Source organism: Amblyomma mixtum, chromosome 1, assembly GCF_055824585.1.
Source record: "Amblyomma mixtum isolate Tamu chromosome 1, ASM5582458v1, whole genome shotgun sequence".
Lineage (NCBI taxonomy): Eukaryota > Metazoa > Arthropoda > Arachnida > Ixodida > Ixodidae > Amblyomma > Amblyomma mixtum.
The window spans coordinates 317,581,377-317,606,826 of record NC_143012.1 but is presented as its reverse complement, the minus strand read 5'-3'; the positions used below and the strand labels follow the sequence as shown (position 1 = coordinate 317,606,826).

Below are 25,450 nucleotides of genomic sequence, written 5' to 3'. Positions count from 1 at the left end.
AACACCTCAGGATAACACCTCAGGATAACACCTCGGTGAAGCAACCGCTTTTTAGACGTGCGAGGAAGCGAAGTCACGGAGATGCACTGTGAACGCGGAAACGAGCACCTTTCTTGTGAAGCGACAGCTCCTTTCAAACCAACTTAAGCAAGGAAATAAAAACCCAATCGCACAAAGCTTTTTCCATCTCCCCTTAGCCGTTTGTGCCCCGCCGCGGTGGCTCAGTGGTTACGGCGCTCGGCTGCTGACCCAAAAGACGCGGGTTCGATCCTGGCCGCGGCGGCCGAATTTCGATGGAGGCGAAATTCTAGAGGCCCGTGTACTGTGCGATGTCAGTGCACGTTAAAGAACCCCAGGTGGTCGAAATTTCCGGAGCCCTTCACTACGCCGTCCCTCATATCCTGAGTCGCTTTGGGACGTTAAACCCTAATGAACCAAACCAAACCTTAGCCGTTTGTGCACGACACCTTTGAGTTAGCCTTGGTTTACTGTCAGAATGTGACTTGTGAAATCAACTTTACCTGTCCACCTTTCTTGTGAGTGTCGTGTTTTGCGCTAACTTTTGTACGAAGAATAATGCACCAACTAGCCCAGCAACAAGTGTTACTTGAGTATCTTTACCTTTGGGTTTCAAATAGCGTTCTTGTTAATTCAGGACGCAAGACAGAAAACGATTACATATCTTGGTACATTTGTAGGCAACCAGAAAGGCGATCGAAGATGTAGGCATCCCTAACCAGGGATCGTATGGCAGGCGTGAAAACATTGCAAAAACGCTGGCCGCAGACGTTTAGAAGTGTGGTTAGAGCGATGACAGAAAGAGAGAGATGTCTTTGTACGCCCGGTGGAATGGCTCGCTTGCTACCAGGGTGGCCGCCTCTTTACTCGCACTGATGGCAACGTCAGTACCTCTGCTAGTGATGCGCTTTTTATCTTTTCACCGATTGTTGCTCATGTGAAGAGTTAGATAGAGAGTGATGCCACTATCGCTATCAAATCAACTTCGAAGATGAGTACTATAAATCTCTGACTTTCTTTTATCTTTACTGTTCTTCCCTATCATTCTGATGTAGTGAAGTACCTTGCAGAACTGAACGCTATACTCTCACTGAGGTCAAAAGGGGTAACTATCAACAGCTTTCGGATCGTGCGGGGTCAGCAGAATTATTTATCCGTTATAGGACGGCTACAGTTGTTAATTATATCTCTGATGGGCTCAGCCTGTAAGCCAGGAGTACAGATACACCCGCGTCTACTGCACGATCCAGCATTTCCGCGTTCCGAGATCAGCCTCCACCGCGACAGGCCTAGGAGGCCGTCGATATCGAGAGAAAGCGATAAAACAGACCACCAAGCCCACACGCACCTGGGCGAGAAGCCAAACGTGCGCAGCATGCGAGCCGAGCCAAGAAGCCGGCAGCGGCGGAAGCAGTGCGCGGAAGAACCACGCCACCTAATTAAACATGGAACACGGCCGGGAGAAACGGCGAACGGATCAAGGTGCTCGGAGGAGCAGCGGCAAGCGAGCAGCAGTCTGCAGGCTCTGCCCCAGGTGGCGCGCGTTGGGGTGGGGGAGAACAAAGAGATAGCTTCTCGGCGACCTGGAATGGAGTTCGTGGCCCGGATCAAAGCCGCCGTGCTGCTTCGATTTTTTTCCTTTCCTTTTTTTTCCCCCTTTCCCGCCCTTTCGAAGCCCGATCAGCACCGGGTGCCGACGGGGGCTACAACGCAATACCTGGCGCCGTCCCAATTCGGGGCGATATCTGAAGACTCGCTTTTTTTTATTTGTATTTTTCTTCACGTTATTTCCTATCGTTACTCTCCCTTCTTGTTCTACGGGTCTGTTTCGAATTCGAACGTACACCTGTCTGGCTGTTTTATTTACCTGCGCAGAATTTATACGTCAGGGAGGGAGAGACTCGGTGTTCTCCGCTTCGTCCTCCTAAAGGCGCCGTTTTCCTGGAAGCCCTGAATGTGGCAGGTTTCTCTCTTTGAAACGGTGCACCCGAGAGAAAGAATCGCTCTTTTAGAGCGCTTTCTCGGGGCGAAGCGAACGCTCTAAAGCGAGCTTTCCGGTTTCAATACACCGAGATCTAATTTCGAGCGTTTTCACGCCAGCGGCGAAATCTCATTTCAGTTTTGTCGGTTAGGAACAGAAGAGGCCATCGTAAAACGTGTGGATTGATTTCCATGCGTGGAAGGGAAGGGGGTAACACAAAAATAAAAAAAATAATGCAAGTTTTTACGTGTGTGTTTTATGAGTCCAGCCACTCTACTTCTGCTCTGGCTTTCTATCCGCCTCTTTACAGACGTCACATCGTTGACGTCACGGGAACGGGTATTCGCCATTCCACAGCGAGCGCCTCCTATGCACTCCGCAAGACATAACAAGCTGCACTGACTTGTCCGGTACGTCATTTTCCGTCTGTTGTGTAGCCGTCGTCGGCGTTTCCAAAGCACGCCGTGGAATGTCTATGCATCGTAACGTTGTTGACGCTCGGCGTCGACCCTTGTAAAAAGAGAAGTCGTTCTCGGAATTCCAAGGAATGTCCCGGGAGATGATCTTCAGGACTCGTTTGGGACATTTGCCAAACGACTCGCACCGTACAGCGGTGACTCGGAGCGGAGCCCCAAGACGGGGGTGACACTGGCGCAAGGGGACAAAGTCCATCCGTTCCCTCTCCATAGAGAGCACTTAACGCGTGCCAATGCATCAACCGTGCACGAGTCTGAATATCGGAATCCATTTGCGTGGCTGCGTCGCCGGAAGCAAAACAAAGGGATGGTAAGATGGAAGGAGCAATCAGCGGACAGATAATTAAATAAAGAAAGATGGCGGTGGTTGAGGGGGCAGAGTAAGTCAGCAGCGCCGAAGAAAGAGGAGCCCGTCTTTCACTCGGGCGCAGTTCTTCCCGAAGCAATGCATTCTCGTTCCTGCTCTGGCGGATGACGGGGGAGGCCCGTTTTGCAATGCAAAGAAGTGCCTTTCGCGAGCCGTCTTCGAAGGGCACAGTCTGGGACAAGCGAAGCCAAAGAAAGAAAACGCTTGGGAAGATCGTTGAAGCTAAGCCAAGTCAGGTCGATCCAGAAAAACGAACGTTCCTGAGGAGAACGCTCGCTGGAGATGATCTGCTGGCCGTCGTTAATGACAAAGGAAAATTGGCGCATGGAGCTCGTGGCGGCGTGCAGCGGTGGTAATGGGGCGACGCGTGCCGAAGAAAGAGAAAGGTGGCGCCGCCTGCCGGGAATATCGCGACACTTTTGGCTTCACGCGGCCAGCAAGTGACGCCCGCAGGGGGACAGCGAATGAGCCTAAATGAACGGTCGCCTCCCCTCCCGTCCCCCCGCACCATGGTCAATTCCGCAAATTGCCGTCGTTACGGACGGCCCGCTAGCCAGCTCGGAAGGGTCCCTGTGCTTTTCTCCGAGGAGCTGTGATTAATGCCTTCGCAGAGCTCATAAATATTCAGCGCTGCGGGTCCACCACTCCAAAGCCGCGATGTCTGCGCGAATTCCTCATCCAGTGGCCGCCCTCCCACTGCTATGCGAGGGGACCCGCAGCTTCCATCTATCAGCGAGTTGAGGATCGTTTTGTCACGCTATGTATTCCTTATCTTGTTTTTCCTTAACGCTAGTGCTGATGGTGCCATGTTGCTGCTCGTCCAGCGAACGTGTCTGGTGTCGCAAGTCAGACCCAGTGGCTCGAAACACGATAAGACACTGACGTGGGGACGTTGATTTATCCGGCGAAACGAGCGGTGGCTGTCGTCGCCAGCTTAGTGCTACCTGAAAAGGCACGACTTACATCACATCCTCTCTGCACTGCACACAGGAGCTTAAAAAAAACAAAAAAAAAAACAGATCATCTGTGCTCATGACGTGTATAGCGTTCTTGGCGACGGGTCCACTTACGTTCCCGAGGCAGAGCTTGGCAAAAGGTCAAACACTGCTCGCACATACTACAGAGCTTCATTTTTGAGTCGAAGATAACACTTCGGTAGACTTTTACTTGCTACATCTTTTGATGGCTGAAGCTTTACGCGCGAAGTTGACAATATCTTCACAGTTTTCCGAACTTTCTAAAATATTTACGCGTCTGCAAAAGGTGTGTCCATACTGCAAGACACAGCCTGATACGCAGTTTGAACTGCGTGCTGTCCGCGCTGAGAGAAAAAGTTTGTCTAGGCGAGCAGATAGAGAGAAATAGTTTGTCTAGGCGAGCAGATGCAGCTTTCTCCACTAATGCACCCTGAAAATACGAAGAAAGCAAACAGGCTGGCAGCAGTAGCAGATGATACCTAAATAAATGAAACAGTCGGCAGCAACGCCAGGCAGCACCAAGAATTCAAGCAAAATGGTCCCACAAATCTAGAAAAGAGAGATCAAGAAGAAATGTTTGGGTAGGGGGCTCAACTCGAGAGGTCAAGGAAGTCTTCGATACACATGTCCCATAGAACATATAGCAAACTCAATAACGGGGTTCGAAAGCAGAACTGGAGGGTCACCAAGACGTCTTTGCCGAAAAACAGAAACGCAAACAATGGAGCTCCCGTTCGCTGCTGCTAATCCCGAGAGCAAGGAGCACGGTGTATCGATCAGTGCAAGCAGTGCCCGAAAGGCACCGAATCAGACATCACACCCTCTCGGGACTGCATACTGGAGCTACGAAAACAGAGCCGTCCTGCTCATGACATTTGTAGCGCCCTTCGCGACTGGGCCACTTCCGCTTACGACCACCCTGTCCTGTGTGTATCAGGTTCCGAAGGCGTTGGCCATCGCCCCGGGCAGTGATTACCCCGTGCCGCTTTCATCGCCTGCATCGACGAGCTTCGGTCCGAAAAGGAATCACATAGTTGCCCTTCGGCTCTTCTAGAAGCACGCTGCTCTGGAGACAGTACAGGGCTCGGTCAGAGGCTAGTTCTTGGCTTCCAGGTTTGTTTTAGGTCTCCCACTCGCTTCTTTGTGCGGGTATTTTTTCCGCACGCAGCACTTAAGATGTTCTATCTGGTTAAGGCAACCGCATCCTCAAACTCTGGAATAACCAGAGTGTGTCCACTGGAAAGTCTTCTGGACTGTAACTCATCTTGCACCGAGCACGAGTACGTGCCATTTTTGTATCACCTTTTTCTGTTTTTTTTCCTTGCTATTTTTTGCGGGCTCTTACTCAGACGCATTGTTTTAGCCGCATCTTTCCAACCTCTGCAGATAATGGTCTGGAACACTCATATACCACTTTGATGAAGTACGGTCCTTATTCGAAACGTGAGTATTCATTAGGATACTGCGAACATTTATTTGAGCATTTCATTCAATTATGAAAGATAAAAGCTATTGGTCAAATGTTTGCAGGAATCTCTCCAGGCGGAGTAGATTTGTAACTGTAATTAGGGAGGTAGTCAGTCATTGCAACTATTAATTACTGCCTTAATTAAAAAGCTATATGATTTAAAGTTACTGTTGCCTCAGGGAATAGAACTTAATTTAGCTTTTTCCATCCCCCCTTTCTTTTCATCTATTTGTGAGATAAATGTTCTGATGATATCTAGTAGAGAAAGTACATGTTCTGGTTGACGCCTCTCAGAATTTACGTAGCTGAGTACCTTCTACCAATAACCTAGATTCGCGGCTGTAGTGCCTTGCTGCTTATCAAAACACTGCAACTTCATATCCCGGCCAGATGAATGAATGAAACCGAGAAGTAAGATTGCGTGATTGCTCAGATGTTGTTGAATGCCAAAAACTTTCAAGTGATTGAGGCTCTCTCGAAGCCTTCAACAACTGTGTACTTCGTAACGCGCAGTGTATGTTTGGAACACAACGGCGCACTTAATCCTAAATAACGTTTAAACCATGGGGATGGAAACGAGTAAGCAGCGGATTATGAAGGATTACTCTCAAACCGAAACAATGTTTGCACCAATCGCTGGAGGATTAGGATGCTGAAAACGCGGTTATACGAGCAAGTTATACCGGATTTCACTGGCGTATGACCTGACTCATCACTGTGTTTTTTGAACGAGCCTGAGCAGTGAAAGGTATTACGCAGAGTCGAGCTTGCACTGAGGAGAGATCCATTAGCCTACAAATCGTTTATGGCTCGCTAAACTGCTGCACGGATCTGGTCTTCGACTGCCTAGTGCATACGTTCTGTATTGATGTGGTCTGCAAACAAAGCGTCGCGATCTCCCCTAATGCCTGCCTTTCAACTTCTCGTCTGATCTTGCCCATTGTGTTAAGTCATGTTAATCCCGCAGCACATTAAAGAGTGTTTTCCAGAGTAAGTACTACATCTTTTCTAGAGCAACAATTTTTGTCGAGCGCTGATATGCCGCTACACCACAGAGGGGAAGAAATGTGCCCAATGCCCAAAGTCACGATCATCACAACAGATAGCCGGTGGTCCGCATAGAACTATGTGCCCGAGGCAAACGCCGTGCATCATGGTTAAAACTGAGCGTCTCTTACGGTGCGTCCAAACTTAGTGCCTACACGGCAATGCATCAGAATGAAAAATGGTAGAATCGTTCCCAGCGCCGTCACCGTGGCTAGAGGGTTGCCCACCACCCACCGCACTCTCGGGCCACCTACTCCCAATTTCATCCTCCAAAATAATTATGTCGGCTCTGTGAAGACTCGGCTTAGATTAAAACCTTTAACCAGTGTAAAAACACCAAAACAATCACCGCTGCTAAATGCAACTGTTGTGGCACAATTATCACATCAGGTGTCTGAGCACGCCATAATAATTAAATGTTTTTCTCCTCATATGGCATAATTTATGGGTCCGACCAGTACCGTCTAGCTCTCGCGATCTTGGCGTCGCCTAATCATACGTCTGTACACTGAAACGTCCCTGGGAGCCCTTCGAGGCGAACAGAAAGTTAAGGTTACCTGTCAAGAGAAAAACGTTCATTTAGTGTGCCTAACATCAGAGCTTTGCCTGAGGTGGCGATGCCCGGAAGCCGAGAAAAATTTTCAGAGTCGTGACAGCGCAGCGACGGCCGCAATATAAAATAATCATATCGTTAATAAATACAGAGTGAGTTGTACGGATTAGTGAACAATGCTTTTTAAATAATTTCCTGGCAAAAATGAATAAAAGAAACATACATGTATGGCCATTTCACATCTGTGGTAATGCGAATGATGAACGCTAGTAGGTTGCCTTTGTGCTTTGCCGATTTAAGGCTTTGCACAAGTCGCAAATTTGATAGATACGCTTTTCACGGGTACTTTTACATGTCAGAACTCGAGGATCCTGGCACCTTTCGCCGGAGACTTCAGCTTGGCAAGCTCATACTTGAGGATCCTTCCGTGAGGATCCCTCGGGCGCCGAGTACTGCAAACAGACCTCTGTATTCATTCTGTGACGTCACCGCACGTTGCTTGATTGATCATACCCTGCCATGAATTTAGACCACACGACTCAAGAAGAGACGGCCGCCAGATGTGGGGATGTATTTAACGTCTCGCGAACTACAGACGAAAAGAATGCGGTGTCGACACAAAATTTCGTATTCTCTACAGCATTGCATATAGAACAGATGCAAAAATTTCCATTTGGCGTTGAGACAGCCTGTTTTTCTTCATAACATTTTTACATCAAGAGTCTGTTGCAACGAAGAAAGAAAATATTGGCGTCCGGCGTCCGTATGGGACGCGATATACTAGGTTAGTTTGTGTTGACACCGCATTCGTTTTACTGCTCCTCGGCGCGCGCTGCCAACTCATCTTCTGCATACGCTGTGCGAAATCCGCTCTGCTTCTGCTCGCTCTCCCTGCTCTAGCTTCCATCTGCGCTACGCCCGGCGTATGTCAGGACGCTTGATGCTGACAGCCCCGACTACTACGCATAGACCGGGAACCTTCGCCTTTACAGCTAGCGCTCTTTTGGGCAGCTCTGCTAACGCGTTGTAGAGATAACCGGTGGTCTTATACAGGGGCAGATTTTATATGAAAAGGAACGAAACCATAAGGGGGGGAGGGGGGGGGGGGGGGCAGGTCATAGAGTTTCTTACTGTTACCTAGAGGGAAAGCTGGCGGCGCTGCACTTCAGCCACCACGGACGCCCAAAGCATCATGGGGCGGTGAGCTACTTGTTGCGGCACAGTCGTAATTTTTCGGGAACATGGAGTGGCACTACTAACACGTTTGATTTCGAAAACACTGTTCGTGTGTGCGCAGACGACTTTCGCGCGAAAGCAGTGTGCAAAAGCCATAGTAATGAAAACGCGACGACACACAACGCCAATAAAAGGTTTCACTTTTCCGAAATGCCATTAAAAAACATCTTAAAGTATCTAAGCAACAACATTTTTTTTGAAAACATATTTACTTTTAAAAGTGCGCCTGTTAATTACGAAATATTAGTTTTTTTGGTGTTCATCACTTGGCCAATAGGAAAGCTAGTCATCTTTTATTTTGGGCAAACTTTGCACTTAAATGCTTTTCTGCTCGTTTGTTGCAATCATTAGACAAGATATTGAATGTTAGAACGTTTGTAGTTATCAAACAGCTTTATTTTTCTATTATTTTTTGGCCAAAAGTTGCAGTTCCGCAACAAGTATCTCACCGCCCCATGATGCTTTGAGCGCCCATGGTGGCTGAAGTGGTCTCGAGGGGTCGCCATGCAAACTCCCATAGACGGGCTGCCAGCTTTCCCTCTAGGTAATAGTAAGAAACTCTATGGGGCAGGTGGAGTAGGAAAGTTGTCGATATCGCTAAACATTACTAGGAATTTGGGACAGTGTCCAGCCAGTAGCGCTAAGCCTAGCGGCGTGTCACGTTCTGTTCTGCGGCAACTCGATCCTTCTCGTTCCTTCTTACTTCATGGATGATGTCAGCGCGATATATATGAAGACACTAAGCCATGCGCCACGTGGCGGTAGCAAGTGAACTAGAAGCGCTTGTCCAGAATTTGTAGTAATGATAGCACGATCACGGTTGGCGCAACACTTGCAGATCCCTACGAGAGGCATTTGACTAGCAGGGACTGAATTTTTTTCTGCTGATCGTGATTCCCTAATTGCTACTGCTTCCTGAACGATTGTCGTGCCAATTTCTTATCTAATAATCAAGTGCCACCTCTTTATTGTACTTTTCTATGGAGATTCTTCGAGCTTTTAAGGCTCGAATTGCCTCCGCTTAACAGCAAGGCCTCGATAACTTCCTAACCACCGTAAAGCTCTATCTTTCCTACTTTCTCTTACTGATTGGCATCTCCTCGCTATACGTGAAACACGGCCCAGATTAAAGCAGCTTTCCTACCGTTACAATCTTAGCCCGTAGTGCAGTGTTCTCGAAGGGTAGTCTCGCAGATTGTGCCGCTGCTTGACTCAGTCGATAAGAAAAATTGTGTCAAGGATATTTAGCCATTTTCGTTGCGCTGATATTTTGCCACGTTATATGTATTATTCTCTGCAGCGTAGGCCACCAAAAGAGTAGTTTTAGAGATGGCAACAAAGACCAATAGATTGGTCTTTGCTGTCTTTATTTAGAGCAAGGACCGGCAGAATGACATGATATAAATCTATAATGAGTACGCCGTAGCAAGCGAACTTCTCCGCTCGCATATTCACAAGTTTGGTGCATTTATGGTTTCCAGGCTGCGGCCGAAAGCATGACGAGATGCCCTTTCGAGATCCTTGGTATATATAGACCCAATTTCGTTTGTAAACTCCCATACGTGTTCCTTTTTGCAGCATATACCCAAACACTGTGAGAAATGGCACTAATCAGAGCAGTGCTGTAGGGAAGCACGATATAAAACTTATAATAATTAAGCGACTGCCCCATAAAGAAGATGCCGTTGCGACCCATTTTATATCAAGGTCATTATAAATTGGGGCAAAGATTCAAAGAAAGAAAAGAAAGGAAAGAAAAGGAATGAAGAAGCGCGAATCTAAAGCAAACACTGTACAGCTTTCTTTCAATTTTTGCCCGGCGCTGCAAATAATAGTTGCTTTTGTCAACCGACCTCAGCTTCTCCATTGACCGCATCTCTCGAATAAAGAGAGCGAGGCAGCTCTCCGTATCAATGCGGAGTTTCCAGCGAGGCTTCCTCTTTTCACGAGGCACGCAAATGTTCAGCTCCTTGAGCCTCTATAGACGACAAATGGCTCTGCGGGCCGAAAAAAAATACAAAGAAACAAAGAGAGACACGGAAAGATATCTCTGGCATAGCCCCTCCCACTTCCGTCAGCTATGGTGGGCAATCAAATCGCTTACGCGTGACCTCAAAGTTTTCAAAAGGGAGCGGACGGGGGTCATTTATTCGAACCCACGGCGAGATTCCCGGCCGAGCCACAACAGCCAGGCAAGGCACCGCCCGCGTCACAAGTGGCGGTAGCAGACAAGCGGAACGTGCTATAAATTCTGAGCTATACAGGGGTCGGAAGAAGGGTAGGCGCGCGGCCGAGATACAAAGAGGGGCGACTGAAGGAAGACCCGCGAACGACGACTCCTTCTTTCGCCTTCGTTCTTTCCTAACAAGGCGGCCAGTGTTGCTTATTTTTAATCTTCGGTTTGTCGTTCCCTTTTGGGGAAAAGGAGCAGCCATTTGGAGTGGCCGAGTTTCGCGTACGGTCGGAGCACTGGATACCCGCGCGGCGTTTTGCTCTGGCTTCCCCGGGCGCAGCGGGTCTGGGGAACCCTCGTGATGTGGGTGAAGGTGCAGTGTCTTAGAGCGACGATGATGGCGAAAGAAAACGTCCCTCTCGCTTTGTATCTTGAGCGTCGTGGCTTGCGTGTAAGCCTCCTTATCTACGCGAGGTGCTTACGAAATAAGGACAAGGAGCACATGAAGACTGATGTCAATTTTTTTTTTCTCCTGCGTTGAAAGTGGAGGCAAGCCAACGATCCAGCGGGAACCCTTCCCTCGGGTCCCTTTTATTTAGCTCGTTATCGCTCCGTATTTTTCGCTAGAAAGGAGAGTTGGTTTCTGTGTCGTTTCAGTTGGAGGGGGAAAAAATAACAACCTCGCTGTTGTATCCTGCCAGCGATAAAAACAGCCGCTGCACAATTTGTGCATATATATTTCAGTCTTGCGCAGAAATGAAACGAATCCCCGCGGACTTCGTGCTCTATTTCCCGCCACTTTTCGAGGCTCTCGGCAAAGGCACATCATCTCGACGTTGAACTCGAGCGCATTTTCATCTTTGGTTGTTTGCGTGACAGTGGAGTATGTTTTTGATTTTGTCTGTCTTTCATCTGACAGCTGCTAGCAGCGCTGACGAAATGGTGCGGTCGTGCTACAACGAACATTGCTTTAAGCGAGAGAGAGAAAAAAAAAGTAGTTGGAGCAGTGGCTTACCACGCTTGTTTTTATTGCCTGCCCGAATTACAGCCTTGGGGCTGAAGCCTGTAATCAACCGGAATCGAGGCCGAGCGGCCAGAGCGGACAGTAAAAGCGAGCTGCGGACTGCTCCCTTGACCCGCTTTATACGAGATTGAGAAGTCATACCGGACGTGATTCGGTGAAAACTTTCTTTGCTCTGGCCAAAATTCTATATTTAAAAGCTTTTATACTATTATTACTGTTGTATTTACACAATTAGATGGCGGCATGGAGCAGATTATGCCTGCCGTGTGAAACAATTTTGGAGCAGCCAAAAATAGCTCATGTGCTTTTACCCAGGTGCCTCACGCATCTTACGGCTGGATTTAGGTTTTTTTTTTCAAAAACTTACCCATGTAAGTAAATGTTTTTCATTGCACAACGCTGATATCCCGGTTGGGGAATACACAAAAGCTAAAACAGAGAGAAATTCATTGCGCGTTAACATAAAGCGCCTGCACAAATAGGCAAGCACATGCACAGACATGTTTTGAAGCGAAAAGCTTCACTAGGCTAGTCAACACCGCGTTTCGCGTGAACCACACTACAGATTTGACACTTCTGCGCATGCGCGAAACAGAGTGACGTCACGCACGGCGTAGACACACACCATGGAAGGCGAAGAAGAAGCAACAGTCGGACGGCGCAGAAACAGGCACAAGTGGCAGTGCGACCAAGGTCTTCACGGCAGACTTTGTGAACAATCCGTACGGCTACGTGTGTGACGTTTGTGAAAGACTATGGCATTTGCGGGATTTAAGCCGGTAAGTGATGTCATGCGGCAGACATTGAGCTTAGCATCTGTTCAGTTGAGTGAAACCGTGGGCAGGGTGTGTGCCTCATGTAGGGCATGTTTAGTCAAAGAGAAAGACCCTCTGTTCAGCGTTTGACCTTTCGCCGCAGCCGTGCGCAGTGCGCATTTGAAAGGAGAGGTGTACAAAGGCGCGCTTGCCCAAAGAACAGGCGCAGACGCCATGGAAGGAGAAGAAGAAGCAACAGTCGGACGGCGCAGAAACACCGATCCAGAAGTGGTAGCTTGGGAGTTGGCTGAAAAGCAGCGAGAGCTTTTCGCTTCGAGATATCCAGGCTTAACCCTAGCTAAGCCACAGCCAATTTTTTGTGTGCGCGCATTTAATATTCTAGGCGGCACAAATTCTGATGCCTGAAATATCAGGAGCATAATTTTTCGCGCTAATGATAGGGTGACTTCGAGGTCAAGGGGTCAATGACCTTTATCGTCCGAGCAGACCAATTTGTGCCCTCAGTTGTTGATGGCGACCGCTCCTTTATCACACTAATCACGTGATACTCAGCGACGCAGCAAATGCAAGCCGTCAGGGCACGTCGTAGATCCTCAGTGAAGTTCACTCCCTCACAAACACATGTGCTCTCTTAAAGTCATTCACTCGCCAACCTGCTCACTCCTTGCTTGCTCACTGACTCATCCGTTCATTCAATCATTCAATCACTCGTTCAGTCACAAACCCGCCTGCTCACTCATTCACGTCCTCTCTCCTTGAGCAGCGTGGGCCAAACCACTCATCCGCTTACTAAATGAAATTACTTCCTTTCAAGCTGATTTATTTTTAAATCGATCTTGAAAATAAAGCCCACTGTGCAAAATTATGTACGACATAAGCACCGAAAAATGAACAATAAAAAAGCTACAGACACAGTCAGTTTTCCTACAGATCGATTAGGAAACCGCCGATAGATAAAAGTCTCGCACATCATAATCAGTTTTCCGGGACGAAAAAGAAGATGAAGAAAAAATATACGAGTAGAACGGCACGTAACGACGCAATTAAAAAGGCTCGACATTCAATGATCTCAAAATGCAGGGCCCTTTTTGGGACAGGTCTTTCCCACAGCTGCTGTCGATAGCTCGTAACGAACGGCGAACGAGGCACGTCAGTCGCAAGAGGACGAAAGCGTACCGTGAGCGCCCGCCAACCGAAGGAGACTGCGACGCGCACACGAAAAACTGCGCACCAACTCACTAAGCCCCCCAGTGTGCCCTCCACTATGCTATCGAACAGCATAGACCGGTTCGCCACCCGGGTCCCGAAAATTCGTAGTCAAGTCGACCGGGGGTCACCCGATACGGGGCGTCGTTTATCATCATTTTCCTGTCTCGTGTCGCGAGAGATAAGGCCAACCGAACGGGTCAGGAAAGTAGACAAAGAACGATGAGCGTCAGTAATGAAGAGGTGAAGCAAAAACTTGCGCTGAATAAAGACTTATTGACTAAAAGGAAAAAAAAAAGAAAGAAGAAAGCATCGTGCTCCTCGTTTTTTTTTTATTTATTAATGAGCTTTACACAACTCCGCGCTAAAACCGTGCATCGTTGCAAATGATAGAGCTTGCGCTGGCCAGTCGTAGGCCGATTTCACCAAACTTCTAGCTTGAAAGGGTGCTTCGGGATTAGCCGATTCCGAGGCCAATTATAATAGCAACCGATTCGACTTACAAGAATGCGGCTGTCGGAAACCATTATTTCATGTGTCTAGCTTTGCGAGTTCCATGCTGGTTGGTTGGTGACGGCTCTATCTCTGCCAAACAGTTCGTTCGTAATTCGGTTTCTTCTTTTCTCGTTAACTCTTTTAGTTCACTCCCAACGTGTAGAGTATAGTCAACCAGGCATTGCCTGGATAACCTCCCTGCTCTTCCATTATTCGGTTTCTCTCCCTTTCCGTTAGCCCTGTAGCGCCAACAACTTGTGCATACCGCACTGTTGCGAAGAATACATACATCACCTGTATACAGGCAGTAAACATATGTGCACAGCTGGTACCGATCGCATCAGGGCAGAACTATCGAAGTTATTCTTGCGTCAGAACAGTGACTGACGGGCGGAATATTTTGCTGTCGAGCGCTTGGTAGCCTATCGAGATGACCAGCGCGCACCAGTCACTAATAAATCTTTCGTTGGAGGCGTGTTGAGAGTTCAGTCCCTGATCTGACCGGCTCAAGCTCTCCGTTCCCCCTCACCGCCAACAAGCATACACAGGCAGTTTAAAGCTTAGCCAGCGCTGCACATTACTTGTAGCGAAGAGTGCTGATTATATTTTCGCTTTGAGCGTGCATACGAAATATCGGTGACAAGAAGCGGCGGTTACTTTGCTCTTTATCTCGTCAGTGTCACGCCAGACGAGATCATTTGTCACCTGCACGTAATCCCGTTGGCGGGAGGCGCAAACGAAGAAAAACGTCGTGTCTATCCCTGCTTGCTCCAGTATCATGACCGGAAGTGCAAGCGCATGCTTCTTGTGGTGTAATACGCTTAACTGTTAAAGCGAAGCTCCGAGAACGTCGTCTTCCTTTCGAGCGTAGCTAGCAAGACCTACTGAACTACAGACCTGCACATAAGGCGGGGTCCTATGGAGCAGCGTGCGCCAACATTCGTTAGCTTTTTGGCCGTTGAGGGCGCTCGTTGACCTGTTCGTCTGCTATGAACATCATCATCGTTTGCCATTTTGTCCATGCTATTTAATACATTTGTTTTGTTTTTCTCTGCTACCTTAACATCAGCAATGAAATTAGCCATAATAACAATTTTTTTCGCTCTCGAAGAGTATAAAAAACGTCTTCCTTTTTGTCTCCTTTCTTTTCGTCGGCACCACCATGCCTAGCATAGATAAACGGATGATAATGATTACGTGGACGAACGACAAAACTGCCCTCTTTGAAACAAAATGACGGAGGAGGCCATTTTCTTAACAGGTATATATTAGCGCCACACCGCACGTAATGTTTCTATCCTAGCGGCAAAAGGCATGAACTAGAACATGCGCGCTGGATAAGGGCCACGTCGTACACACGAACGCTTCATCCATTTCTGATATCCAGCCTGATGCTTAGGGTTCCCGGCACTTCATTGTGAATTCCATTTATATGTTAAATGTTGTAGCTGTACTGCACTGTGTTGCAAATGCTTGTGTGTTTTTGTTCATCTCAGTGACTGCGAGTGGTCGTCGCCATTATGAGGTATCAACCTCTCCGGATGCACTTTTAGCAAGGAAGGCGGCAAAAGTTGCTTCCACACTTCAGGTGCAACTGTATCTGACCTGGTACGAATCAGGACGACGCAAGCTGTTTCAAAATGCTCTCTTGTTTAGCGGAAAATTTAAACAGAGTACGTTGCTGCAACAAAACAAAAAGGCATCCATCGCCACCGCCATTATCACTACTGACACAATGTCCATAGCCGGAAAGCGCCTTCTTCCAATGATCTCTATATAGCTGTGCCCTGCCATTGCTGCGGCCGCCCCATTCGAGCAAGTTTCCTCATTTTATCTCCTAATTTGGCTCTCGGCTCCCGGCCTCAAGTTCCTTTTCCCTTGGAATGCATTCTGTCCCCGCAAGAGACTTGATTATCTGTTCAGGTAAACGCCAGTTGCCGCTTCTTCTTGAGACAATTGCCGTTATTTAAAGAAATTCTGTGGATAACTGCATCTAAGTTTGGTTCTCAGTGCAAATTAAACCTATGGCTCTGTCTCGGTATGTCGACGTTTGTCAGGCAGCAAAAGACGCATCTATTGTTGAGAAAAATGTACTTAGAAACTTCATTATCACTGGCATTTGATTCAAACTCGGGACATCTACACCGAAAAGGACTCCGTGAGCAACGCTCTGAAGTGAAAGGAGGTGCAACCTAGCCTCAGGGATCAGCAACCAATGTGCTGACTCATGCAGTTTAGTTCCGAAACCATCAGTTGATAGCGATACTTGTATTTATTTTTTTTAGAATCTTTTTTTTTGTAATAAAAGCTCTATTTTCAGCAAAAGTTGAGTCCTTTTTGTAAGAATGCGTTCATCTATCAATACTGGCCAACTCCAATTTGCCTTCAGCGTTCTTTTAAAGCTGCGATTTTAGCATCTATATTTGTTCTCGGCCAGTATCAAGCTGCTGTTTTCCAAGCGTAACTACGAGCCGCTTCGACATGTAGATTTAAAAGCGAATTAAGTTGGAAGTCTAAGTTATATTCATGTGCCAGTAATATGGAGAGCCGAATACCACTAAGGCAATTTGAAAAGGTTCATCTGGAGCTTTATGCACCGATCCAATAGTATTAAAGACGTAGTCTTATCTCTGCTTGATAAACTTTTTCTGCACTGACACTTCTTCTATCCTCCAACTAAAAGAAGGGACTTTCTACTGCCTCCCGTATCGCTTGAAACATCTCGTCGTGCTTGAATTGGGGGCAAGATGAGGAGGGTGTTAATGTTTGGAGGTATTTGCCTAATTAAGTAAGAAATTACAAGGACACGAGAGATCAACATCAACTCCTAGGCTGGTCACACTTCTTTTTGTTTTTCTGATTAGGTTTCTTTTTTTTATGTGTTCGCTACTATGACGTTATACGGAAAAAACTTGAGCGCTTGTCTCAACTTTCTGTACACAAAAAAACATAAAGAGCATTAATATTATAAACACGTTCGTTATTCTTGATTGTCACTCCCGTCTAAAAATGCATGACGCATTACGCATTGAGCTAAGGTTCCTTTATTGTGGAGCGCCCATTCTCATTTTGACAGTAGAAAATGTGCGCGCGGTATAAACCATCAAAAAGTAAAAACTAAAGAAAACAAGCGAGAAGGGAAGAAAAGTTGAGCGGATTGAATCCGGACATTTCGAAAGGCAGTCTCCCTCAGGACCCGGTCTCTGGAGTGAAGTAATTAAATGTGAGTGAGCGTAAGAAGCAGGAAACAAACAAACAACTGAATAAAAACGAATAGAATTCAAAAGAAAGAAGTGAAATGGGCCGCGGTCAGCGACAACGGTCGGGCTGGGGTGTTAATGCGCGCTGAAATTGAAAGCCGCAAAACCGCTAAAGTCCTTTCAAGCCGAGCAAAACGAGCGCCTCGCTGATTAAACAGCAGGCTGAATAGCAACTGAGAAAACGAGGGCCCATCCAATTATACTAAGAATTTGCAACCACAACAAAACTACTCCATTCGCTACACGGCCTCGAACAACGGCATAGCTTATGACGGATATATTTATTGTGCCTTTTGTCGTGATTATAAGGGATCGATAAATCCTTCTTTTACGAGTCTTTTACTGGCTCGCTTAATATGGCAGAGACTACGAAGATCGATGGACATTCATTAACGCGTTCGCTGCTCGCTCTATGCGCAACGAGGCCAAGCGTGCTGACCGGTGACGTCACACGGCGAGCCGAGGCCCATAAATCAGTGGCTCGCGTTAAATGCGCGCGATGAACGTATCACGAACCGACGGGGTCAAATGAAACGACGGCTATACTCTTATGAATTGTTTCTGCTCTTTTTACACACCCGGTCCCTTTGCTTTTTTTTTTCCTTGGCTTCCTTTATATCTCTTTCTGGGTCAGCGTTACTTGATGAAAATCTTTCTTTTGAGAAGTGCTGTGCAGTTATAACAAGATAAAATGAACCAAATAACAAATTTTGCCTTGCTTTTAAAAAAGAGCAAACTTTTACGGAAGCCAACCCCACGTATTTGCGAGGATAATATGCGCCTTGGTGATGCCGCATACTCCTCGGTGTCAGCATTTTTTTTTTTTGTGTTTGTGTGCCTCAACTGCGCATGATTACTTTCTTTTTTTTTCTTTATACATTCCAATTACTTTGTTCTACACCCCCATATAATACCTCAAGAGTATGAGGGTAAATGAATAAAGAATGCAAAAGGTTCACACATGCGCATAGGTATTTTCGATCAAAATATAAGTAACCGCTACGATGTTTCCAGCTATTTTCTTACACTGTTATTACACTATTATACACTATTGTTACGGATGAACTAATTTTCTTGTCTCAACCCGCATTGTGAGTGCTATATAAATAAATAACAGACTACGCGTACACGCATGCAGACAACCAAGAAAACCGAGCGCTAAGATGTGTCGGAACACCGCGGGCTTCGAAGACCGCGCTTCAGGACCCCGTAAGTGGGCTATCAAATGGTAAAGGCAGACTCCGTTGAGCTGGCGGGCGGTCCTTCAAGCGAGTAAAAATGACTCTCATCAAGACGGTCAAGGCGCTCGTACGCGCGGAATGGCCTGAAATTCTAGTCGCCGGTCAGCACTGCGTCTGCACTCCCTTCCTCCTTGGAGGCCACTCGGCGTCTTGTCCCCCTCTCCCTCTGTCTTTGGTGCTTCACTTAAGGGTATGACACCTTCCACTTCCTGTATGCATGTCCTAAGTACTTCGCCAGCTGACACCTCTCACTCAGAGCAGATAGCTTGGATAGCGGGAAAAGGTCGGAGGACCCTGACTGGCCTAGATGCGTCTTCGGTGAAGAAGTTTGCGATAGAGAGGGTTCTCGCCACGTACCTCGATGTCCTGGAAGGATCGGCTCATCATGGCGATGAGCATGTTGATCATGACGGTCATGGCCATGATCATGTAGGCGCCCAGCAGGGCATGGCCCACCCACTTGGTGAAGGGCTGGTCCTTGCGCGCGCTGATGTCCTTGATGGGGATCACGCCGAAGAGGGACCACAGCAGCGACGTGTAGCTGGCGTCGATCCTGAGACGAGGACGCGAAAAAGGGCGCTCCTCATTTAACGCGAAAGTGACATTTAGCTACCTTAGTTTGGTTACATCAGCTAAACGGGTACTGTGCCATATGGTAAGCTTGTTTGTTGTTTTACCTGTCAACTAACTTTCCAGCGATCATTCTTAATTTAAGCCCAAGGCATCCGAGTAGATTTAAACTTAGAAGAGAATTTCTTTTTTTTTTCGCCAGGCAGCACCTGCAGAAAGTGACTGACACTGGACAGAGTTACTTTTTTTTGCTCTTTCTTTTGTTTTTTAGTTTTCTTTCCACTTTCCTCGATTTCGGCAGGTTCAGTGGGAAGCGTTAGAAATTTACAAAGAAAGATTGGCGGATGGCACCGAGTAGACAATACTGTTTCCTGTCAAGAAAACCGGCCTCTCCTTCCGAAGACCCTGTCACTAGGCTCCGTCCCGCAACTTCTTCCTAGCGTGGCGGAGACACTCACGATTTGCTCGTTAGCGTGTTAGAACACTTGGGGAAGCGGTCGTCTCACTTTCGTGGGTTGCACTGCGGGCAAGTTGTGAGAATAAAGACGCATTGCAGTCTCAATCTCAAATTCGGGGTACAAATGCGCACAAATGTTAAAGTGAACGAGAACCGGCGGTTTCAACATGGTATGGCCGATGAACAGAAATGTTATTTCTGGTCTGCTGCAGTGACACACATGCTGGCAACACTCAAGGTTTCGGAGCGCTCTGAACGAATGGGGTAAGACCTGAGTCCTGACTTTTATGACGTGGCGTGCAGCGCACACGCAAGAGAGAGAGAGAGAGAGAGAGCGGTCACTAACGTGAGGAATGCGTCCGGGTTGTGGTGGCAGTTGAAGGTGATGTTGACGCCTCCGACCTCCTTGGTCTCGCAGAAGCCCATGGTGGGGTCGTAGTACCAGTACAGCTGGTTGAGGCCGCACACGAACGAGGTGAGCACGAGGAAGAAGATGAAGAGGAACTTGGCGATGTCGACGATCATGCAGCCGAGCGATATCTGCAGCGGACCCAGGTGCGGGTTGGTCTGGAAGAGGTAGATGATGCGCGCGAAGCTGAACACGTTGGCCATGGCGAACACGCCCTCCGAGATGAGCGTCGGGTCGTTGGCCGGCCACTGGACGCGGTCCAGGACGCGGGCGCCGTACTGGCCGCTCTGCACCTGCGCAACAACAGGGGCAGGGAGAGCCGACGAGGCGAGGGACAACGCGTTGTTTTTTTATACGCCAAGTAGTGAGACATTAATAACGATTTGCAGTTCACGGAGAAAATGCTCATGTGGTTGTGAAGGAAGAAAGGAGGGCAAATAAAAGAAGAAGGACGGCAAATAAATGCTCTATTTATAACACCAGGGTCAAAAATCTTGAAGACATCTAATACTGCTAGTGCTGCTCCATCTCACCATTGATACGCTGGATGTGGGGTCAACAGGAGCTCAGAGATGCAACGGTGGGAGAGCCGGGGGATTAGTGCTCAAGCAATAGTAACAAACGGCTAGTCCCGTGCCTCGACATACCGCAGTTGCACTGAAAATTTCTTGTGGTCATTCCAACGCAAAACAGACGAAAAGATTTCGTGGCGGTGTTGACAGCTCGGCTAAGAAATTGGCCACTTGCGCAGAACGCCACCCTCCGTCAAAATGTCGACCGATCAACATGTCGTGAACCTTTCAAAATCACTGAGTGAGCGTTGAGTGCTTGACTTCTGTATACAAGCCGTCGCAAAAAGAAATACTAAATACAAAAACAGGGGGAAGCCGCTCCATACCAGCCGAAAACATTGATACATAATGATGCGCTGCCCAGAAGGCCACAAACCACTCAATGACTGTAAATATCATGTAGCACATCAATTCTTCGTAGTTAGTGTACATGGCACTAGGAAACTACTACTGCAAGCCGTCAGTGGACAGGTTTTCTACAGGAACAATTTTACTATAGAAAATCAGTTCACTGATCTGAGATAATTATGCAGTAGTGTCCGTGTTTGCTGCGCTCTGTGATTTCAACTGAAAAGCATTGTGCCGAACATAAGGAAAGGCATAACTGCTAAAATAAATGCCACCAGAAAATTTCTCGTAATATGGCGACGCAGGCCTAAGAAGAACTATTTAAAACAACACCTTTTCCACTTATTGCGGTATCACAGTACGAGATCAAATGGAAATGTAAAAAGGTAACGAGCCCGAAAGAAAAACTTCAGACCGAGCATCAAGGCGCCAGACATCAGTGCATAATTCAGGAGAACAGCTGCGAATTTCTATCACTAGGAGGCAGAAGCAAAGCAAATGAAGAACTCGACGGCGAACGGCTAGGTTTTCGAAGCAGCACCACCAGTTCCCTGAGTGAAGTGGTGTTACGACTATCGAGGAATGAAAAAAGCTGCCTTCGACTCATTCTCGAGCGCCTTAATAAGGGCGCCGGCGCACGTTCTGCCATTACAGTGAATATCGAATGAGAGCGCACGTTAGCAATGGAGGATAGGAATCGCGTATAACATTGGCCTTGTTCTTGTTTGTACTTTATATCTATTTCTTTTTTTTTTTTTCAAGAAGCACAAGCAGCTTCTGTTCACGATTCGACAACTGCGAGCTCGAAGTGTGTTGAAGTCATTCTAATGGGAGGTTATCAACGCCTAGGTTTGTGATGAACCTTTCTTTTTCCCTTGTCAGCAGTGATTAGAGCATGAAAACATGTAGTCGACGTAGTGGCGAATCTGCGTCTTTTCTTTCATCATAAAAAATGCATTAAATGATCAAAGACAGGTGCCCATTCTCTGCTCATTTGTGATGTCGTTTCCCTGAAAGAAAGTAATTAAAATTTCATATAATTATCTTGTATTTCTTTTCCCTGACGTCGCTTGCTTGGCAAATTAAAACCACGTGGTGTTTTCCTTCTTTTTTTGTAGGTTTCGCGTTTCGTAGCTTATCGAATGCTCTGTAATTTCGACAGCATCACCGCTAAACGTAGTTTTTGCTATGAATGAAAACGCTCGGTTAGTCACCTATACCTCAGACTTTTAGCACGCAAAGAGCGCCACCCAGGCGTGATAAATAACGATCTGGACAGGTAGTCCGCCGACCGTATGTTGAACTGCTCCGTTTTATCGCCCCCGAACGACGGAAGCGTGTGTTTGACCTTTCCTCATGACGGACTAGCAAAGACCTGCATCTATCGGAAACACACTAGTGATGAAATACGCGAAGCAGTGAAATCCGATGGCAAGTTCTCACTGCGCCGTCTCCTAAGCGTTAACACTGCTGACTTGATTCCGTGATTTCTGCTTCGAACTCTGGACTAGGCAAAACTGTTCATTTGCGAGAAGATCAAGACTGCTTTCTGCTTTTTGAGCTTCGTACCAGTCGGGTATCGATTTTGCTTCTGTCTCGCCGAAATAGTGCACCGTCGCGGAAGAAACAGCTGGTGATATCCGGCGCCGATAGTTCGCGCCAGTGCTTAGGCACCGAACCTGCAAAGACATTTACCCTTAAAAATGTTAGCAAATTGGTTTCTGTTCATGCTCTCGCCTGCCAGAATATCCGACAGAGAAATAGTTAAGGCTATGACCAGCCAGGGGAAATTTTGCGTGCAAACCACTTCGTAGATTTGGCCCTTCAATGGCTGACGCCAGCTGCAAGTTTTACAGTGCAGCACAAATTTATACTGACATAGCTTGCGTTCTCTCTTCCAGTGTGGCGAGGTATGGTTTTTGCGACAGCAACAGGAAGTTAGGGCTTCTCGCTGCGCCTTCCTTTGTGCCCATTGATTCTCTGGCTTTCGCGAGGCATGTAGAGACGTAAAATTGAGACCGTGCTGGTTGTTTTCAGCTTCGGTCTTGGTCACCTTGGATTAGGAGGATCCCCGTTAGCTTTCTCGCGTTATAGGCGCGTTTAACACTTCGAATGCGCTTCTTTGTTCATTGCACGAGCGTACCTTTATCTTTCCATGGACAGTTAAAAAAAAAAAGAGAGACAGAGAATAAACATTCAAGAAAATAACTTAACAACATAGGGAACAGTGGTCGGCAGGAGTTGCAGAGTGGGTGACGAGGGCTTCGAAACACAATCAGAAAGGAAGATGCAGCCAAGATGAGCAGTGGCTGTCGTCGGCAACAACCACGCAGGGCTTGGCTGTTCCTCCCTTTTTGTCGCGTTGGACCTCATCGTAATAGGTCGCTCACGCTCACTTCTTACCTTTCCCTCGTCTAACAATGTTTGTCTTGCTTGTTCGTAAACATTTGATCTCCACAGTCTCTCTCTATCGTGTACAAGGTGACTAAAACAAATGTTGCGAATTGTGATCAAATCTGAAAACGAAAACACATTGAATACGTAGTGTAAAATTTCAGCATGCACTTACCGCTTTTTTATTAATTATTACTTATCACTTATTAATTATCAATTATTACTTATCAATAATTAATTAATTATTATTAATTATCACTTATTAATTATCACTTATTACGAGCTCCAACAATGAGCGTTCGGGGTGGTGACGTTCGCTGCAGTGCGGGCAGCAAGCTTTATAGGAGCTCACTTCTCGCTCGCGCTGGAGTGAATGTGTGACATTTGAAAACTGCACTCTCTCCTTTCTCTCGCAAACGTCAAGACAAGGAATGATGGATGGGTATGTGTGAAATAGGAGCAGGGCGCACCTGAAAGTAGGCGACGGCCCTCAGCGATCCGGTGGTCAGGTAGAGCGAGAGCATGATGAAGTCCAACCAGTTCCACCACTGGCACACGTACGCCTTGAGCCCTTCTTCCCAAAGCTGCTTGCACTCGGCCCACACCATGCCGGTGACCCAGAATAGGATGAGCCACTCGACGGGCGACGGTGCGGGTCCCCGGATGTTCTGGCGGGCGCGGTCGGTGCCCGTTGAGGCGAGGATGAGCAGCAGCAGGAAGCAGCCGAACGAGGCACTGTGGTAGATGAACTTCATGAAGGGCGAGCGCACCACGCGGCTGAACCGGGACCGCGGGAAGGCCAGGTAGTAGCAGGCGATGAGCGGCAGCAGCATGATGAGTCCCGCGCAGAGGCACGTCTTGCTCAGCGCGTTGCGGCGCCGCCACACGGGCAGCCCCTGGTACCAGATGGAGGTGAGCAGCTGCTGGCAGTTGGGGTGCGCCACGAACTGCTTCTGGTCGTACTTGAGCGCCATCTTGAGGCGCGACAGGGTGAGCCCCCGGGGCGCCTGCTGGTAGGGCCCGTTTCCGGCCACGGCGGCGCAGTAGTCTTCCGGCGCAATCTCTACCTCTCCCTCGTCGTACTCCTCTTCGTCGTCCGAGTCGTCCAGCTGCTCGGGGCTGGTGCGCTTGTTGAGCACGGCGATCACTTCCTCGCTGCTGCGGCACAGGTCGAGCAGCTCGCACGAGTACTTCTTGCACTGGTTGCTCAGCTCCAGGTAGATCTCCTTGAACTCGTTCTCGCGCTGGGCCAGCCTGCCCAGTTCCCACGAGAGCTGCAACGACGTGTCAAAGGACGTTAAACATTGCGAGAAAAACTGCCGTTCTCTTTCCTCAGCGCCCTCAACATGCGGCGCGCTACAAGCAGCCGGAGCTGTAGAGCTACTGAGGTACCTGCAGACTCTGGTCCACTGCTCAGCGAGAAACCCTGCCGCATGACGGATTTCTAGACATAAGATTGTCAAAGGCAACCCCGAGGTGATGAGATTTGTCGACGCCGCCGCCACGATCTTGCAACTACAATCCCGGTCGTCTGCGAATGTTAGGCTAAAAAGGCTAAAAAGACACCTATCAGAACTCTTTGCAGAAAGATCCTCCTAGCCACGTACGTTGACTGGGTTCTTCCCACACTATACAGGGTAGTGCGGCAGGCCGAAGCAAGCCGAGATTGTGTATGACGGTCCGTTGGGCAATCGCACCGTGACACATGGGTGCTGTGTACGAAGACAATCTCCCATTACCGACTGTCCAATGTAAGGTCCAAGCATCTGTTTACAGCGTCAGCAAGCCACGAAGTGCGCGGAGCGTTTGAAGAGAATGAGACGGTACGAAGAAATACAAGGCACGTGAGCGGCTCTGCAAATCACTGCTCGGCAGCGTGAATGTGTGTCAGGTTTCTTTTTTCTTTATTTGTCCATCAGGCAGCGTCTAAGAGGAGGCCAAGGCTAAAGGCTAACCGTCTGCCCCGGCCTTGGCGCCATGTACAAGTTTTTACATATCTGAACAGAACTAACAGATGACAGTTCGGTCAGCAGTGCAGATATCATCGAAAATAACTTTTCTAAATATATAAGGTAAAGGTGCTCCGCTCTTTACATCAGGCAAAAATGACGTGTAACCACTTAAAACAAAACACGACTTCTGGTTAGGTATCCAGAGAGGTGCGCAAAGGGCAAGGTCAACATTATTCAACAAGTGAGAAACCAGCACTACAAATGTCAGAACCAAAAGGAATGCGTCACAAGTGTGAAAGTAGAACAAGAAAAACAATTTACTACCGAATTCCAAGCATTAATTCCGATTTCCAGATGCAAACCACGGTAAGAACTCAGATTTATTTACTCAATAGATTTGGTTAAAGGAATTCTAATTGTAAAACAGAACATCGAGTCATGAGTGAAACA

The 25,450-nt window shown here is 47.7% G+C and overlaps 1 protein-coding gene across 1 annotated transcript in view; it reads right to left on the bottom strand.

Annotated features, from left to right (window-relative positions):
- Positions 1 to 25,450, bottom strand: part of LOC149372602 (transient-receptor-potential-like protein) — a 166,467-nt gene that overhangs the window by 14,773 nt on the left and 126,244 nt on the right. Inside the window, exons 5-7 of the mRNA XM_089567105.1 lie at positions 23,519 to 24,322; positions 19,672 to 20,027; positions 18,656 to 18,851 (exon numbers count right to left, since the gene is read on the bottom strand). Coding sequence (XP_089423231.1) covers positions 18,656 to 18,851; positions 19,672 to 20,027; positions 23,519 to 24,322 — 1,356 coding nt within the window. The remainder of the gene's footprint in view (positions 1 to 18,655; positions 18,852 to 19,671; positions 20,028 to 23,518; positions 24,323 to 25,450) is intronic.